The 19,153-nt window shown below is 34.5% G+C and overlaps 2 protein-coding genes across 4 annotated transcripts; one reads left to right on the forward strand and one right to left on the reverse strand.

Annotated features, from left to right (window-relative positions):
• Positions 1-2,977: 2,977 nt before the first annotated feature.
• Positions 2,978-5,064, reverse strand: LOC110709237. Of its 3 annotated transcripts, none has more exons than XM_021887449.1 (2): positions 4,862-5,064; positions 2,978-4,289 (listed from the first exon to the last, which is right to left on the reverse strand). In XM_021887449.1, exon 2 carries the CDS (start codon positions 3,766-3,768, stop codon positions 3,082-3,084), a length of 687 nt encoding a protein of 228 aa, XP_021743141.1. In that variant the 5' UTR covers positions 3,769-4,289; positions 4,862-5,064; the 3' UTR covers positions 2,978-3,081. The 3 variants fall into 3 exon arrangements, with proteins under 3 accessions (XP_021743141.1, XP_021743140.1, XP_021743139.1); XM_021887448.1 differs by having other exon boundaries at positions 2,978-4,344; XM_021887447.1 differs by having other exon boundaries at positions 2,978-4,348.
• A 1,104-nt stretch (positions 5,065-6,168) lies between these two features.
• LOC110709235 (uncharacterized protein ycf45-like) lies at positions 6,169-17,410 on the forward strand. Its single transcript, XM_021887446.1, has 9 exons — positions 6,169-6,723; positions 7,810-8,024; positions 10,986-11,136; positions 12,822-13,013; positions 13,839-14,001; positions 14,186-14,415; positions 14,980-15,156; positions 15,234-15,371; positions 17,000-17,410. Exons 1-9 carry the CDS (start codon positions 6,346-6,348, stop codon positions 17,324-17,326), a joined length of 1,971 nt encoding a protein of 656 aa, XP_021743138.1. The 5' UTR covers positions 6,169-6,345; the 3' UTR covers positions 17,327-17,410.
• The last annotated feature ends 1,743 nt before the right edge of the window (positions 17,411-19,153 follow it).

The raw sequence follows: 19,153 nt of genomic DNA on the forward strand, positions 1-19,153 counted from the left end.
CTGTTGTTTAATTGATTTAGGTTTTATCTCTTTACTTGAAATAATTTAAGGTTGGATTGGCTTAATTTGTTTGTGCTTAATTATTACGTGGCATCTTGTTGGATTCGGCTCAATTTGAATTTTCAAAATATCTATCTTTTTTATGTTGTTAATATTCACCTAGTTTGGTTTGAGTCTTTCTGGTTTGATAGTATTTTTCTCCACCTTATTTTTACTGAATTGAAGCTGATTTTTTCAATTAAAACTGATTTATACGGATTACCACGGTTTTTATTGTAGATTTAAACTAGTTCTTACTATTTCACACTTTCACCAGTGTGTTTACTTAATTATTTTGTTTTACAAGCTACCAAGTACTGATTTTACTGATTAATTTACTTGCATTTGTATGTTGAATACAATATGTTTCGTTGTATTTCTTCATCTTCCCATTACGAGCCTTTTGATCAAAGCAACCAATTATAAATGATGTGAGTTGCTGGTGATAGATATTTGAAGAAATAGGTCAATGATAGAGTAGTTCTCCTTGCTTGTATATGGCCGAAGATTTATGGTGCATTTGAAGTGTCTGGTGAATGATGCTGCATTGGCAAGATTAGCCGGAGAATTGATTATAGGTGCCGCACTATGGTCATTACAGGTTTGTCTTTGGTTTTCTTACTTGTGAATTAAACTTGTCTTGATGAGCCTCTGCTTGTTTTGGCGATTCGTGTTCGTGAGTTGCATTCAGTTTTCTTTGTGTTTCTTATATTTAGGCCAACTTTTTGGAAGTGTACTCTTTTCATTTGTTTTGTGCATTAGATAACACTTTCCTTGACTTTTCTTTCCATTAAACATTGAATTTCAATATACGACATAATCAACAAGGAAATAGCAAGTCCATCAACTTAGTTTCATTCATGCAATTTAGGCAATTTTTGCTTTAGAATATTTCCCCATTTAATGCTTTGTGATGCACTATCATATTGCATTGTTTGGCTGATTTTAGCATAAGGTCTATTTCTGCATGAACTCTTTTTTTTTATTTAGCTAATGGTGTTATTAGCTTAAAAGCGCACTAAGAAACTGCCTTTCCTAACCTTCAATAAACAAGTTACCTGCTTTCATATTAATAATGTTTAGCATTATTCAAATCACTTGCTCTATATAAATTGAAAACACACATTGATTGTATTCTCTAAGCTGAATCATAACCTTTTCAAAACAAAATGAGCACCATTGTATATTCCTTATGTTCCCTAACATTTCTGATAATCACCATCGCCCATGTAGCAGAAGCCCCACCCCCTCCTCCTCCCCCCACTCTTCCTCCTCCCCTCACCCTTCCTCCTCTCCCTAGCATTGCCTTTGCAATACTAGCCTTGCAATGGTCTAAGGGCCTATGCAAGGCTAGAACTTGCACTAAAGTACCCCCATCTACTCAGTTCACGATCCATGGGGTTTGGCCAATGGACCCAAATGGTAAACAGATGCACTCTTGCAGCTCACCACCTTATAACAACAAACCATTACATGTTGTCTTTTGTGTTGTATTGCTTCTCTAGTCAATTTTTTTTTCTTTTGGTGAATGGTGTTTGGTTAGTTATTTCTTACACAATTCTTTTTTCTAAACAGCCTATGCTCAACGACTTGACCACATTTTGGTCAAGTTTTAAGTTTCAAACTGACGATAAATTCTGGGACCATGAATGAACAAAACATGGTAGTTGTTCAGGTCTAGGAATTGCTGATTATTTTTCTAGATGTATTAGTCTTGCAAACAATAGTTGCTCTCAACTTCTGAACAATATAATCTTGGTATTAAGGTATTGAATCGGGTGAAATAGTGCCAACCCCTTCTTTTATTTATCAACCATAAAATTTTCCATACGCCTAATTGTTTTTCCTTCCAGGTGTGCATCCTTCTACCACCCAATCATATTCAATTACAGATTATGAGAAGGGTATATCCATGTTAGCAGTAGGCAGCAACATCATTTACCAACTGCAATGCATGAAGCGTGCCTCCACATACCTTTTGGAGGTACGATTACGTGTGGACAGTAGTCTGAAGAACTTCATAAACTGCCCTATAACAGCAACTCAAGGCTGCAAAAATTCGGCAGTTTTATATACATAGAATAGAATGTTACTAGAATGTATATGTACTTGTATTACATATGACCCCAGCAACTCAAGATCATGTAATAAGTATGTAGGTTGTAATCTCTTTTGGATTAAGCAATCAAATCCTTCTCTTTTCTCTATCAAAAAATTTCTCTGATCTAAGAACATATTTCATCTGCTTTAGATACTTGAATATTGAATTCTACTAGTTATCAATATTACCAGCTAAAATGTATATGTACACCGTATTACACAATTAAAAATATCACAATATCAAATTAATTATGCGCATCATTTCTGGCATAATTAAAAATGTATAGCAAGTTTACCACATTAAAAGATATCCTAATATATAGAATGCATCTCTACTTAACCACCAACTATTTAAGCTCATATCACTATTTGGGAAACATTGATATGAGTCCATTAATGCCAATTTTAATGATGTTTTAGTTGTATCACATATTTATAAGACATTCATATTCGTTGCGCTACAATTTTTTTTTTTGTTTCAAAATCATTTGTACAAGGTTATGTAAGCGAAAAAAAAGTAGAGAAAATAATTTATTGGATATTTTTGAATCCAGGTCAATAGAGCCTTATAATAGATATGTAAGTGAAAATTGGGTTGGTCTAAAATAAATAAAAATTCAGTTGTTTAAAAAAAAATGGTTAATGGCATACACTGATAATGGAAAATATGTTAGGGGATTCAATACCTTATAGTGTTATAAGATCCCAATCCAACCTCGGTCCCTCAGCCTTGCAGTGTGATCGAATTATGAAAAGAAGGTATGGAGGAAGGACCAAATGCTATTTTGTTAAAATGAAATACAAACAATATTACTACTTTTTTTTGAAAGACAACCAATATTACTACTAATTATTATAAAAAGAAGCCATAATTTTATTGAGTAATACAATCCAAACCACAAATTGTTCTAAGGGTCCACCAACATACAAAGATAAATGAGCTCAACTCCGGACAAACCTTCTCAATAAAGGGACCAAACTTACTACATACCTGTGACAACATTCGATGCTTATACTAAAACTCGAGATATTGTCTGTTGCGGGATTATATAGGCACAGATCACCATCGATGAGGAGCAGCAGATCACCATTCATTCGTGCAGTAATAACATTTATATCATAAAGTGTAGGAAATAGTCTGGAAGAGAACAAACGTTGCCATGCCAATGGGACTCCAAAGTCATCATCAAATTCAGTGGCTACCCAAATGTAAAAACTACCCACTAACTCAGGACGAAATCTGCGGGTGACAAATATTGCGAGACATTCCTTGTACAACCCAATATCATAATTTGTGTCACTAGGGGCAGATAGAAAATCCCAATCCACTTGAGGAAGATCAGAAAATTTAAAAAGCTCGATGCTCATATTAAATGATAGGACCCAATACAAGTGACGCTGAGCTAGCTGAGGGTGCAAATGACTTCCTATGACACGGGCAATCCAATAATAAACACCATTTATGCATGAATCCATAACAGGATGTTGAATAACGCCAAGACAACCCAATAACAATGGAGGCTCAAGTCTTTTCCAAGAGTTGGTGTTAAAAGAGTAAATATCGTATGCTAATCTTTTGTCATAAGACACAACACAAGTTTTAGTCATAATCTTCAAATCATTAGACATTGAATGAAAAAAAACCAACTACCATAAAATTGCGTCCATGTTGAAGATCAAGATCTGGTGCATCATAATATGCAATCATCTTAAAGTCTCTTGTGGCCGGATTCCATAAGCAACAACTAATACTAACCCTCAACCATTCTTGACCGATGCACCAAAGTTCAAGACAGATGACGCCATTTGCACTGCCTCTACAAATAACATAATCTTTTCTATAGGAGGGATCAATTGTGAAAACAAAATTTTTATCACGTTCTAAATCATAATTCAAATTAAAAACAATGTCACCCCCTTGTTGTTTAGAGAGAAGATACCATTGGTTAACTTGGAGGTAAAGTTGGGTTTACACTTATAGGTGCGCGCATCATAAGAAGGAGAGGCACATCTCCATTTTCTTTGCACATGGCATATTGAGCACGGTGGTGCAACGAAATGAAGCTAGAATCGTCAATGAGGGCACACCATGATTTACTGACACATCGCATACGCAATAAGTCTCTCACTGGCAGCCTTGAAAGGATGCCCTGAAACAGATAATCAAGAAGAACCGAAGAATGCAGTTTTTTCCCCAGAATCCATCTTGCTACAAGTAAAAACATTAGGTGAATTTCAACTGTTTTTAACATTAACATACTTCTCCAATGTCTCCTAATTCCAAATGCTACGGATTCTTATTAAAAACAAGTAATAATATGTTCTTCAGCTGAATTATTATCAATCACATTTGCAAGTAAATAATGTATTAAATTGGAGATTTGGAGTAAATTTATTGATTGCAATTACAAAAAAAGCAGATTAATAATTTTGAATACTGAATGAGCAATTTCACCAGGGCCTTAATTACTGAGTATACAAATTACAGATCAAATCAAATTTTGAAATAATTATGTAAAACAGGGAATTAAATAACAATAATCAATTCAATCCAAAGATAACAACACTCGTTAAAAGGCAATCAATAATATCACAGACAATCTTGATTTTGTAATGAGATTAAAGCATGATTATACAAACCAAACCCTAAATTGAATAAAATTAACGATAAACCCTAGATTGTGAAATTGATATTCTATGATTAAAAATAAAGATATCTAACCTTAGAAGTTGCTTCAATTGGAGAAATCGACCAAAAGTTTGGATGAAATGAGTCTCATTTATCTACAACCCAAACTGGAAAGGGTAGAGAGGAGAGAGAAAGAGGGGAAAAGAGATGAAATTCACAAACTTCAGGCTTGAATTCAACTTAAGTAAAATCATTTACTTTATTGATTAATTTTTTTTTTTAATTGAATTGAAATTATTTTTGGTCAACTGAACTTATTTTTAGTAATTACATTGTATTCTTTTTTTAAATTCAAGAGAAAAGAGTATTTATTTTTACTGAATATCAATTTATTTAATTATTTATTATATAATTTTTTTTCACAAGGAAAAAAGGGATTTCATTAATTAATCAAATATAGTGAAACGACACTTGCATATAATTTCTAAGAAATCAAGAATCCCAACACAAGTACACACTACTAAATAAATCGTAGATTTGATTAACAATTATTATATATTATATTTAAATAAGGAGAGGGCTTTAATTATGTTTATATTTTTTTGAGTTTTTTTTTTTTTTTAAATTTTTCTATTTACTTTTTTTCAACAAATGTTTTTAAAATCTATACTATATATTAAAAGGCGTTCCTTTTAAAGGAACGGTGCCACGTTGCACTCTTCAACGTATATGACAACATGTCATAATGCCACGTCAGCAATACGTAAGCTTGCGACTTCATTTAACAAAATTAATAAAATATGATTTTTATTAAGAATCGAACCCTCAACCTCACACAAATAAGTGCTACGCACTTACCATCTCCACCAACTTTTATTTGTGTTTTAAATTTCGCATATTTAACATTATATATTCCTTTTAAATTAGAGTTTATTTAATTTATTTATTTTTCACAAGATTAGAAAATAAATACATATGTAGTAAAAAAAAAACCGTAACGTCCGGGACAACGCCCAAATCACACACTAGCTATACAACACTTGAACATAATTATCAAGTTAAAGAAGTAAAAACTAGCAATTTGGGCGGGGCATCGCCCGGGACACACACTAGTTTGACTTTTAAATGTAGGTGCAATCTTGAAAGGGTAAAGTTGCCACTAGTAAGGGATGTCAATTCGGCTGTCCGGGTCGGATTCAATGAGGTCGGGTCGAGTTGAATCTATTTTAACTCAAGTCATGCTAGATTATTGATTTTAATTTTTTAATTTAATTTCAAGTTTAATTTTTACAACTCTACTTCTAACATTTCATACAAATCGTACAATCTTTACCACTACACTAATTTGTACACCGTAGTTGATTCGAGCCAGTAAATAGTTGGTCTAGTTCATCCGTGTACGTATTTCTAAGCCACTAGAAACTTGAAATGCACAAACTCCAGAAAATCAATTCTCCCACAACTCTTCAATTTCCATTTTCACAGTGTATCAGATAAACATCATAACTCCCTCTTCTTGCAACAACACTCTGTTATTCAAATCCTCAACAAATCCCCTTTTTCCGCCATTAAAACCCATGTTCCTTTTCCCGCCAAAACCACCCCTTTCTCTCTCCTCCTCCTTCTTCCTCCCCAAACTCCCAACCCCTCAATTTCACCCCAAAATTCTTCTTGGATACCCCAGAACTTTTCTGGGTATTGTTTCTTGTTCTCAAAACCCACACAATTCGGGTTTCCCGGGTTCCGATGACGAGTCCCAATTGGAGTTGGATCGATTGGTGTCGCTGCTACCGGAGGAGATGCGGTGTCGATTACGGCAGCACCCGGAGTTGGATAAGTTGATGGAAGTGGTTATGGATTTGGGTCGAACCCCGATAGCCCGGTTTCCTTCGGGCGATTTCGAGTGGTCGGATTGTCCCATTACAATTCAGGACCTTGAGTTTGCTACTTCTCAGGTATTGTATATGATAGAGAATTTCTTTAGATTTTTTCCTTATCCTTAAATTAATGTATAATCTGGAAATATTTTGGCCTTTTGGGAATGTGTATTTGTTTAAGCTATGATTTTTTCATGTTATATCATGAATTTTGGAATTGACATACGTAACAATAACCTGATACAATTATACAAACACTATGATATTTGATAAATTTTTGTTATGGATATGTAATGGCGGGTGTATAACTGAATTTAACTGAGTATCGTCAGTGAATTTGTTAACTGGTGATTAAGAAAAATTTGCCGAAATTTATCCATTGTTTGGTTCGTTTAAGTTTTGTTCTCTTTACCGGAAATAATTTAAGGTAAGTTTTGCTTAATTGTTAAGAAAAACATTATTATGTGGTGTTTTGTTGGATTCGGCTCAATTTGAATTTTCTAAATATCTATATTTCATACATTTTTGATATTGTTAATATTTGTCTGGTTTGGTTTGGGTTGAATCTTCTCTTTTGATAGTACAGTATTAAGCTGGAGAGGCCTTCACCTTATAATATTGAATTAAAGCTGATTTTTAAGGATTACTACGTTTTTATTTATTTTTTTATTTGGGGATTAAAACTATTTGTTACTGTTTCACACCTTAACTAGTGTCTTTACTTTATTATTTGTGTATTACAACAACCTATGGAGTACTGATTTTACTGATTAATTAACTTGCAATTTTATGTCGAATACAATCTGTTTCGTTGTATTTCTTCCTCTTCCCAGTACGAGCCTTTTGATCAAAGTAACCAATTATAAATAATGTCAGTTCCCGCCTGTTGGTGACAAAAATATGAAGAGGTAGTTCAATAATAGAGTAGTTCTCACTGCTTGTGTATGGCCAAAGATTTATGGTGCATTTGAAATGTCTGGTTTATGCAGCTGCATTGGCAAGATTAGCTGGAGAACTGATTTTTATTCTTTGTATGGGTGACTATAACAGTTAGGTGTTAGGGACTTAGGGCTGTTAGATAGATATTTTTGTATTTGTATGCTGCCGCTTTTAGTATGACATACCATGTTAATACTCAATACCTGAAATGTGTCCTCGTCTTAGGTTGGTGATTTTGCAGTTGACAATCGAGCAGGAATCAGCCGCACTTTACATCGGATCAGTGCTGTCAGGAACAGGAAAAATGCAATTATTGGCCTGACCTGCCGTGTAGGCAGGGCTATAACTGGAAGTGCTGATTTATTGAGAGACTTGGTCAAAGATGGAGCTTCTTTGTTACTCATTGGGCCTCCAGGAGTTGGGAAAACCACCATTATTAGGTCAGAGCATCTCAATTGTCTTACTATATAGCAATAAACAACACTTCTGTGCCAACTATCACTTTAGAAGTTTAAATCCATGCAATATGGGGTTGCTCTATGCAACTGGGTTGATGTTGCATGAATAGAATGTCTATCTGCTGTATACTCCTCTTTTTTATTTTTATTTTTGATTAGTTTCGGGATGTGTAGTCATTCGGAACTCATGTGTGTTTTTTAAAAGCAATTGACTTTTTTGTTCTGATGTTCTAGATTCCATAAAAGTGAGCCTTGACCTATCTTCTCTCCTTTATTTTCTTCATTGTTGTTTGGATAGAAGCCCAAGGTAAATTCTGTAATAAAGAATCTTCCTGATTCATCTTATGATAAAAGCATGGGTGACAAATTATTAAATGTTGTTTCTTCACTTTATAAACATTGATTGACGGGACTAACAACAATGGCGTATACCTAGAATCCACTGCCCTCCCATTTCCTACCCCATTGCCACTGCTTAATTTATGGTTTTATTTATGGTTTTCATTTTAAAGACATAATTTAAGATATTTTACTTTTAGTTTTAGGGGTTATAAGAAAGGGGAAAATCATCAACCATCTTGATTTCCTTTTTTTTTTTGTTGTATTTTAGAACTTTTTAATGACTACTTATATTCCCAGGTTTATTCTACTTTTGTCTACCATATTTCCCACCCCCATTAGGGAATCATCTTAACCCCAAATTTCTCTTCATCCAACTAATATTAACTATCACTTTGACCATTCCATTTTACCACATGTCCATATCACACCACCATCAATCAGGCATCACCACATTTAACCCCCTAGAACCACCCACCTATGCACCCACCATCAAAAAACAACCCCCCCCCCCCCCCAAAAAAAAAAAAAAAAAAAGCCACACCAACTACCCTCAAATTTACTTTAACCACCATCAAAACAACTCACCCCCAACCTAAAATTCATCCACCCACCACCGAAAACAAGTTGTCCACCATCACCTTCCCAAACAAAATTACATCTAATAATGAGTTTGGAAAAAGAAAAGGGAAGGAAAAGAAAGGGAGGGAGGGGAAGGGAAGGAAGAATGATGAGTTTTCTTTCTAAATTTCTATTGTTAGAGAAATTAATTTCTTACAATTTGATCCCTCTATTTCTCTCCCCTTCAATTTCCTTCCTCATTTGTTATCTAAATGAAAGATACTCCATCCCTCCATTTTCATCAATCCAATTTCATTGTAAGAGAAATGAAAAAAATTGGAAGATGGTGATGGAACCTAGACCTCCATGTAATTGTCCTAGGGAATGTGGTTTTGACCTTTCTTCTCATGTTGAAATGTGTGAGATGATGTTGTTGGTAGTGGTTGTTGTAGAGTGGGAGATAATTGTGTGAAAAAGAGGATTTTTTCCCTTTTCTCTATATACATTATATAATGAATATGATAATAATTTCCTTAATCCCTTTCTTAATTTTATTTCCTTAATCTTATGCTAATCAAATGCCTCATTATTCTTTGTTTAACCCGTCTTAGTTTGGACAATATGATTTTTGGATTCTTCTTGTCTAACAAAGTTGAATGTTATGAAACATATTTGTAGCTTTTTGGTGCTTTAGCTGAGATTTTTGTGTTGATTGCATTTACAAATGATAATTATGTGGGGGAGCCCTGTAGAGAGTTTTAGGAGATAAGTTGTGGTCGAGTTATCTGTTATTATTGTAATAGAAAAATAGCTATGATGAAAGTTAATGGTGTGTTTGAATGATTTTATTGATGGTAGAGGTGTGAATGAAAAGTGTAGGCTAAAAAAACAACGAGAAATACTTATTTCGTCCCAGAACAAAGGTTTGAGCCTAAAGGAATGTGTTGGTCAGTTGGTCTCTTAGATATAGGGAGTGCTAAAAAAATTCCCTCTCTTTTAAATAAAACATGAATTTTCTTTCTTTCTTTCTTTCTTTCTTTCTTTCTTTCTTTCTTTCTTTCTTTCTTTCTTTCTTTCTTTCTTTCTTTCTTTCTTTCTTTCTTTCTTTCTTTCTTTTCTTTCTTGGACGATGCCTTTTGACAATTCATGTTAGCCGACCCCAAATAATTTTGGGACTAAGGCTTTGTCGTTATAGTTGTTGTTGTATATATAATGATGTTTAGATAAATTGAAGGTACATTTGGAGTAGAAAGTAAACAAAGAACAATATATCCTCAATAAAATTATAAGAAATTGTAAATTCTACAATAAAATTGTACCCATCCCAAATCATAAATTTCCGAATAGGATAGGTGATAGATATGAGAACAAGAATAGAGGACAGATGCTTTGTTGCCAAGATTCTTTTCAAGACCCACTTCATCCATTACCCACCCAAAAACGAAACAAGAACAAAGGATGCCTTTGTGTAAATATGCTACCAGGTCATGCCATGGTTCCAATGGCCCAAGGCATAGCACAACCTAAGTGTTGGTTGTGGGCTTTTCCAGTGTACTTATTCATGCAATTTCTACATTTTTTGACGCCATTTTATGGAATTATTTGCCAATTTTGAATCATGACAATGTGCAGATTTTTGTTGTTGAAGTATAATGTTTTTGACAATGATAATAAATTGTGAATTTGATAATAATCTTTAACTAGTAATCAAAGAATGTGCAATAATACAATCTCTTGGGTTGTGAGAAAAAATTAGGGAAGTGAAGCCTTTTCGCATTAAGCATGCTTTTCAATCTCTTGGGGTCTGGTGGTAGGAGATGAGTGGTAGGATATTTTAGGGTAGACATTTAGGTGAACCATCTTTTTGGATAGATTTTGTTTGGCTGTGTATGTTTGATGCTGCTTTGTGGAGGCCTTTCTGTAAGGATAATTTTGAATGAGGTACAATGTAATTGACACTTGTATTTATTTTGGAAGCTTTACTGGGCTTGGTCTCATTCTGATGTGTGTTAGATACTGACTATTTCCTTGATCCTGCTGCAGAGAAGTAGCTCGCATGCTTGCTGATGATTATCAGAAACGTGTAATGATTGTTGACACTTCAAATGAGATTGGTGGGGATGGTGATATACCACATGCTGGAATTGGAAGTGCTCGACGTATGCAAGTACCAAACGCAGATATGCAACACATGGTACTGACACATATGCTAAGGCATCCTTACTTTTTATATTACAGGAAAAGAATGCAAAAAAGGAAGAATTAAGACTTCATTTCAGATTTTATTATTTTATTTTTAACAAGATGAAAGATGTATTTCATCGCTCAAGAAAATTATCATATAAGCTGTCTGGGCAGTTTACACAGAGCTCATAAGCCTTATAGTCCTTTGTAACATAGGAATCTAAGTTTCCAATTATCTGTGACCACTAGATTCTCAAATCTTTCCCTTAGCCGAGGCTAACAAAATTTGTACACTTTTGGAAGGAAATTATATGATTATGGCACATGATCTGGTTCCTAACAAACCAGATACTATGACTGCAATAAGAGCAGCTATTCTTTTTTTAAGAACAAAAGCTCTGTTCTTCTTAGAGCTAGTTTTATGCTTCATAATACTAGGTATTCTTGGGAACTGCATAAAGTGGAGATGGAATGGCTTAATTGATAAGATTACATAAGGGACCCATGAATTTTTGACATGTTTTGAGAGTCATTTGGATGCTTTGGTGAAATACTCGATACCATCTTTATAGGGTCATCTATGATCTGCCCTATCTGCTTTCTTCATCTCATGACCTAATAGATCAGATAAGGATGCTTTGATATTATCAAGTAATCAACTTAACAGACTTTGTAAAGGGTGATTTTTATAGAAGTCTCAAGGTTATGACAGGAAAGTCTGTCTACTATTTATTCTTTACCAGAGTGGAAGATGTGTGTAATAGGATTTGGAAAGGGCTATGTTGGTGGCCTGGTGGGGTCTTTTGGAGACTTAAAGTGGGGTTGGAGTAGGCTTACATTCCCATTCACTGTGAGGAAATGATACTTTTTTGTTTGTCTTCTCAGTGCTATTGATATCTTATAGCATGTTTTCATGATTTTTGGATTTTGATTTATATTTAACTGTGAAATCAACCTCTGTTATTTTAGCATAGGAGGAATTAATTATAATTAGGAATGTATTTAGGAGTTTGCTGTATCAGTTTTTCAAACTTATTTGAGGGTGCTGCTGTTTTTTTTTTTTTTTTTTTTTTTTTTGTTCCTTGGGAGGCTTTCTAGTATCTCTGGATTATGTTGTTGCAAGCATACTTATTTAATATTTCTCTCTACCATCTCTTTTTTCAAGACTTCAACGATTGTTGTACGTAAGATTTTTTCTATGGTTGATGGTGAAAGAATAGATTATTTTCTAAGTGAGATATGCTGCGCTAGAAGGAGATCTGAGATATGGGAGAATGGTGTCTGGAGTGTTTCTCTAGTTGGGATGTTGGATATGGCGTCTCTTGAATCAGAGTCCCATTGGTATCATGTTCCAAAGAGTAATGAGGGCTGCACCAAACTGGGTTGGGCTTCGAATGTGAAGCGATATGTAACTGACTGGCATAGAGGGTGGGGCACTATGGGCAGTGACTTGCATATCTGTTAAGGGTTGTGTGGAGAATAAGTAGAGAATTTTATAAAGGAGAGAGAAGGCCTGTGATGGTATGAGTCCATTAATGCCAATTTTTAATATCACTATTTGGGAAACATTGATATGAGTCCATTAATGCCATATCACATATCATATACACGATTGCCATTTACAGTTGTGTGCACTGAGTCACTGTCTGATCAAAATATTGGTCAATGGAATGATAGTTGTTGTATCTTATTCAGGTATTGATAGAAGCAGTAGAAAATCATATGCCTCAGGCGATTGTGATCGATGAGATTGGAACAAAACTGGAAGCGATGGCTGCCAGTACGATTGCTCAGCGTGGAATACAGCTGGTTGCTACAGCTCATGGAATCACCATTGAGAACTTGATCAAGAATCCTGCACTGGATATGCTTGTCGGAGGAATACAGGTACTGAATACATACTCCTTATTTTGTTGTTCAAGATTCTAACTCCATTCCTGATATGACTAGTTGTATTAATGAGATTTTTCATCCTTGATTGCATATGTAGAATAATGGCGGTGCATTGAAATGTACATATATGATTGAATCTTCTAGAAAGAAAGTGTATACTTGGGTAAATCTGAAAAGGTCAATTTGAAAGTTATTGCTGTTATTATCTTGAATTAAGAGGCAGTGACCATTTATGAGCATTGAATATGATCTGCACATCAGCTGGGTTTTGCCTTAAGTGACATTTTTGATGAGACATAGTATGACTTCCAGTGACATTTCTTGTTCAACCTTGTCGTCCCTAAAGTATTTACATCGTGCTTAAAGTGAATGACTAGCCAACAAAATTTCCTTGAAATCAAAAGATTGGCCATAAATATAAGCAACAGGAACAATGGGAACCGAACCCTACCACAAAAAAAAAAATGCTTTTGCATACAGACAGTTGTTTTTATTCCTTGGGAGAGGGGGGGGGGGGGGGAGGGAGGGGTGGAGAGGGTGCCAATTTTAAACAAGAAAATTAGAAGAATTATTACAGTTATTTCTTTTTATTTTCATTTGTAATCTTTTATGTGTCGTCTTTGCCTCATTGTTGTAAGCTACATGAGTCTTGTAAATACCATCCTTTCCATTCGTATTATTGTGAGCATCACATTAACAATTTTATTTTTCTACCAAAAGTTGCTATTAAAAAAAAATAAAAAAATCCGAAGAACTGCAATCTCTTATCTAATACTGTGCTATATAACTGTAAAGTTTATATTATTGCTCATTTGGCAGAGTGTAACTCTGGGTGATGAAGAGGCAAGTCGGAGGCGTGTTCAGAAAACGGTTCTGGAGAGAAAAGGACCTCCAACTTTCCATTGTGCTGTAGAGATAATTTCAAAAACAGAGTTGCAAGTGCATCGAAGTTTAGGAGCAACAGTTGATGCCATACTTGCAGGTATGTTTAACATTAAACACTTATTCATATCATCTATTGTTTGATGGTTTGTGACTAAACCATGATATGATTCTATTTATCATTTTTGGTAGACAATCTTTAGATTACAGGGTTCACAAGATGAGTTTGAGTACAGCTGACCAATGTATCCTCCCTTGTACACCTTTATGAACTATTTATGCAGGCCGATGCCCAGACTTTGATGTACGGAAGGTGAATTTTCATGGAGTGCAAGGAACTGAAGAAAGTGAACCAATTGTGTCCCAAATCAATGGCAGAAATGTGCAAGTTGAACCTGAAATTGTTCTGCCAGAAACTGTAGAAAATGCTGAAAATAATAGTTTTTTGAGGTCTTCTTCACCTCCTGAAAAGATTTCTGATGATGTGAGACCCCTTCGTATATTTGTCTATGGGGTAAGAGTTCTAATTTTAATCAATATTCACTTAGGGCCTGTTCTTATTGACTGAACTCAGTTGAACTGAACTAAACTGAACTGAATTGAACTTATTAGAGTTGAATTGAACTGAACTGAATTGAATATTTTATAAGAGAAGGAAATTAGGAGCTGAATTGAACTGAACTGAACTGAATTGAACTTATTAGAGCCGAACCCTGAACTGAAAATAATTGTATGAGAACAGACCCTTAATCAGATATATACTTTGCTTGTTAACTGTACTCTCCAAAATCATATTCAAATTTCTTCTTTGGATAAATCTATAGATAATTACTCCATGATGAGAAGTAAGCCAACAAAGATTTTGATGAATACCTCACCTCATTTGACATTAGCTTCCAAACACACTGTCCTGCAGAAATAGGAAAATGTGGATAAAAATGTTACTAGGGTTTATAATTTACCTTTAATTGCATAATATTAAGTAGATGTGCAACTTTTCAGTTGAACTGATGAAAAAATGTGGTCGTAATTAAATTTTTTTTGTATGGAAAAACCCAACATCACCCTTATTCAACAGATCTTGGAGGCAACTGTGATGCAAGGGATCAAAAAGTTGAATTTGGATGATGAAGTTGAGTTGACTGATAATTTTAGTGAAGCAGATGTACTACTAGCTCTGCAATCCAAGCTTAAGAAGAACCTGGGGATCCAAGCTACTGCCAAATCTCATGGCAAACTTGTATACGCGACCAAGGTATTATTTTCTATGTTTCAACTTATATACCCTTTTTTCAGAATCGATTGTTGACCAGGGCTATAGATTTCTTGCAGACCAGCTCTTTGGTCCAAGTAACTAAGGCACTTCGCTCATTAGTGAATGACTATGACTATGAGGACATATCAAAGGCTTTTGTATCAGAAGAATCAGAAGATGGTCTAAAGACTTCAGAAAAGATCGATGCCCTTGAGGTAATGGATATAGTTTCTGTTCACTGCTTGGGAGTTGTGATCTATCTGTGAAGATATTGTGTTAATTTCCTTTTTAGCCCTTGCATGTTTATAATTGGGATAAACGATCGCTGCTCCAAAATGGATGTACTTCCAGATTATATATGTTCCTTTGTTTCTTAGCAACAATAGTGCTTGAAGTACAATAGTATTGATACATATAGCCATATAGGATTGTTGGATGGCATCAGTGATGGAAAAAAGTGATAATAAGAGAGTCTATCAGACATGTTTAAGCAGCATGCGAATTTCTTCACGTCATTAATCATGGCACACACATCAACACCAGAGCAAGATCACTACCATCAATCATAGCATTATCACATTAATGAAAGCTTTATGAAGATTTTATGACATTGCGGAATTGGGGACCCTATAAAAAGTTTATTCGATTTCAGCAAGTATCGTGTATGCGCAGAAAGTACTCAACAAGCATGCTTACCCTTTTAAAATCTCTATGTTTTAAATTATACATCCCACACCTGTATTCAAGGGCACCAGTGGGCTTTCCCTTTATAATTATGCAATTGGGGGGTCTATAAGCAGAAAAGTATTTCGTAAGAATGCTTATATTCTTTTAAGTAACCTTACACGAGGTTAATAGAGCACATTCTGACATCTATGTCCTAAGTCTCCTAACATGGGTGTTAGTCCTGATGATATGATAGCCAATAGTGTTCCTCTATGAGTCATTCTTGCTATTACTTTGTATGTTCTTTTACCTTATTGATGAGGTCAATGTGTATTATTAGTAGGGCACTAGAGACATCTTTTGAGTTTAAGTTTGTTCCAATCTTACTGAGATAAGTGTTTCAAGGTTGATGGCTCAATCATGAGCTGAACAACATAGCAAACTTGCCATTTTTATTTTATTTCAATTTTTTTATTTCTACTGTACTTTGAAGCCACCCTTTCAACATATGGTTTAAGAATTATCTTACTACCATGTGGCTTTGTTATGTAGCTGGTTTAACCAATTAATTAATTGCAATAATGTCCACTCATGCTTATTTTACATTTCGCAATGCCATTTCCATTTGGTGGAGTGTTGTGAAAGATTTCCTTCTAATTGTGTACAGTATAGATTGATGTAAATCTGTACTCGTAGAAAATTGAAAAATAGTAGACCAATGACAGGATATTTCTGAGTGTCAAGCTACAATGATGGTATTACTAAACTTTTTAGCAATTGTAAGGAAATTATTTGGTCTTTGATGGCCTATATATTTTTCTTCTTTTTCTCTTATTTGACCACTTATCAAAAATTCCTTTGTTGTATTCAAATTTTTAGCAGGAAAATAAAATTCGTCCTAAGATGGGCTATAAGACTATAGGCTACACACTGACACTCATGGTCCTGTAAAAATATGAAGAAAGCAATATGTTGTCCAACTCATCCAAAATGCGATCGGCATTTTTCAGTATCAGATACACTTTGATTTAGATGTGCAACCTAGATATATCTTGGAAGATTAAAAGGCTGTGTAGTGTTTGGGTGGAGAGGAGTGAGGAAATTTTCTGTCTCTCTTTGCAGGGTGAACTTGTAGTATTCATGAAGAAATATTAAGCTTGTGATTTCATTTTTACAGGAAGCAAGAATCGCTATTGAGCAAAATGTCATCCTCAACGGGGAACCTGTGGAGCTATTGCCCAGGCCTCCCCACATCTTGTCCTTTCAAGTGGACCTTGCACAAAGCTATCAGCTGCAGTCAGAGATCATAGGTCAGGGGGCAGAATCACGCCTCCGTATAATTCCCTTTTATTCAAATGCTTTGGGAAAACAGGACACAGAGGCAACTGATGCTGGCCATGCTGCAACCACCACTGATGAAGTCATGGACATCATTGAAAATACAAATGGCTTGCCATACTCTCTTGATAGATTACCTATACTGCCTGACTATCCATTAAGCTGACGAGAAATGACATTCTTGAGTGCAACACTAGCTGATTTCAATCTTATTCGTGAGACTCCCAAGCTGTATAATCTGGAAAAAAAAGTCTCTCTTATAGTCTTATCTGTATAATTTCTCTCTTGTTGTTCCCTTTATCATTCTGACTTCTCATATAATTGAGCAGCTATCAATGCTGATGGTCTATTTGAGATGAGTTTTCTTTTATTTGAGATTAGTACATATAATCCCCATCATTTTAAGAGTTAAGATAGTTGCCAATGTCTTGTACGACTGTACTCCAGTCAGTAAGTACCTATGGAGATGGGAACTTCATGATGAAAAGGAGAGGAAAAAAAATTATTAAGATAAAATTGGGTTTATTTTTTTATTTATTTTTACCTCTATTAAAACACATTGTTACTTTGTAAAATCAGAATTTCATATATTAAATCAATTTTTCAAGCCTTTGCTACTCACAGACTTTTAGTCCCTAACATATATCATTGACTGACACTAATGAAAGCATTATTGCATACATATAAGGTACTTATACTTGCCTGCTATATCTACCTTTGAAACTGCAAGGGTTAATATTTTGTTCCCTTCCTCTCCCCTCTTGTTATTACTTTCATATAACACAGAGTATTATATTATATCTCATTTCACTACCTTGCTGCTGTAAGATTGTTTGTACTTCTTAACCACAGGAATTTTGAAGTAGGAGATAAAAGCTTGTGATAAGATGGACATACAGAAGTAAATGGTGATAATGTACCTGGGCATGAAGTTTAAGGTTAGCATTCAACATTGTCAAACCTTTGTTCTTATTAATTTTCCTGAAACAATCAATTTTCTTCATAGTGGATCTCTTATGAGTTATGATGACGTATTGCATTGCTCGTTCCTATTGACAGATTGATGATTGGTCCAAGTTTTGGTATGCAGATGAGTTTAGGATTTGTACAGGTGACTCGTTTATCTTTGCCTAGATTTTTTGGTGATTAAAATTTGGTTTATCTTTGTCAACTTGTCATATACAAGATGACACAGGACTTAGGCTATAATTATTGAACGATGATGTGTCTTAGTGTACTGTGTTTAAGAGTTTTGGCAAATCCTTGTGATCTATCTTAACCCATCATGGATCTTCTCTTATTTCAATCTCAGCATGTCATATTGTGCCATTTATTTATACTTTCAAATACAATGTATATGATAAATGAGGAAAAGTAAACTGTCACTGCACCAAAAAAGAAAAAAGAAAAGGAAACTGTCAATTATGGGATATGGATATTAGAGTTTGTTAGTATAATCCATATGTATTAATTATGCACATATTCGTGAGGTGACATGGTGTTGCGTCTCAAGGGTCTTACATCATGATTTGCTGGCTCACTGCCATTGTGACCTAAATTATCTACAACTTCATGATTGAAATTTAAGAGTTTTGGAGTAAAAATTTTAGGATATTGTTAAATTCTTGAAATTATACCTTTTTGAACCGTATTTTCTTTTGCAAAGAAATATGAAGACTACAATGTTAATGATAAATTCTCTCATCTGAATCTATAGTATTAATAAACATAATGACCTTAACAACGGATTATGACAGTTGATGTGGTAATGCAATGATCTACAGTGGGTGTCGTGGTGTAATAATAAAAAAACACATTACGTAACAGATTGCCATGGAACAGCAAGTTGAAAAGCCGTCACAGAATGGCACTGATTTCATTACTTAGTGTAATCAGCTTAGAGTTCTCCTCTGGAGTTCTTTAGTTATAAAAAAATACTCTTAAGATCAATATAACTTGAAAGAAATTAAAGATAAAGGCCAGTTTTGTGAGT

The sequence above is a fragment of the Chenopodium quinoa genome, unplaced genomic scaffold (genome assembly GCF_001683475.1).
Source record: "Chenopodium quinoa cultivar QQ74 unplaced genomic scaffold, ASM168347v1, whole genome shotgun sequence".
Lineage (NCBI taxonomy): Eukaryota > Viridiplantae > Streptophyta > Magnoliopsida > Caryophyllales > Amaranthaceae > Chenopodium > Chenopodium quinoa.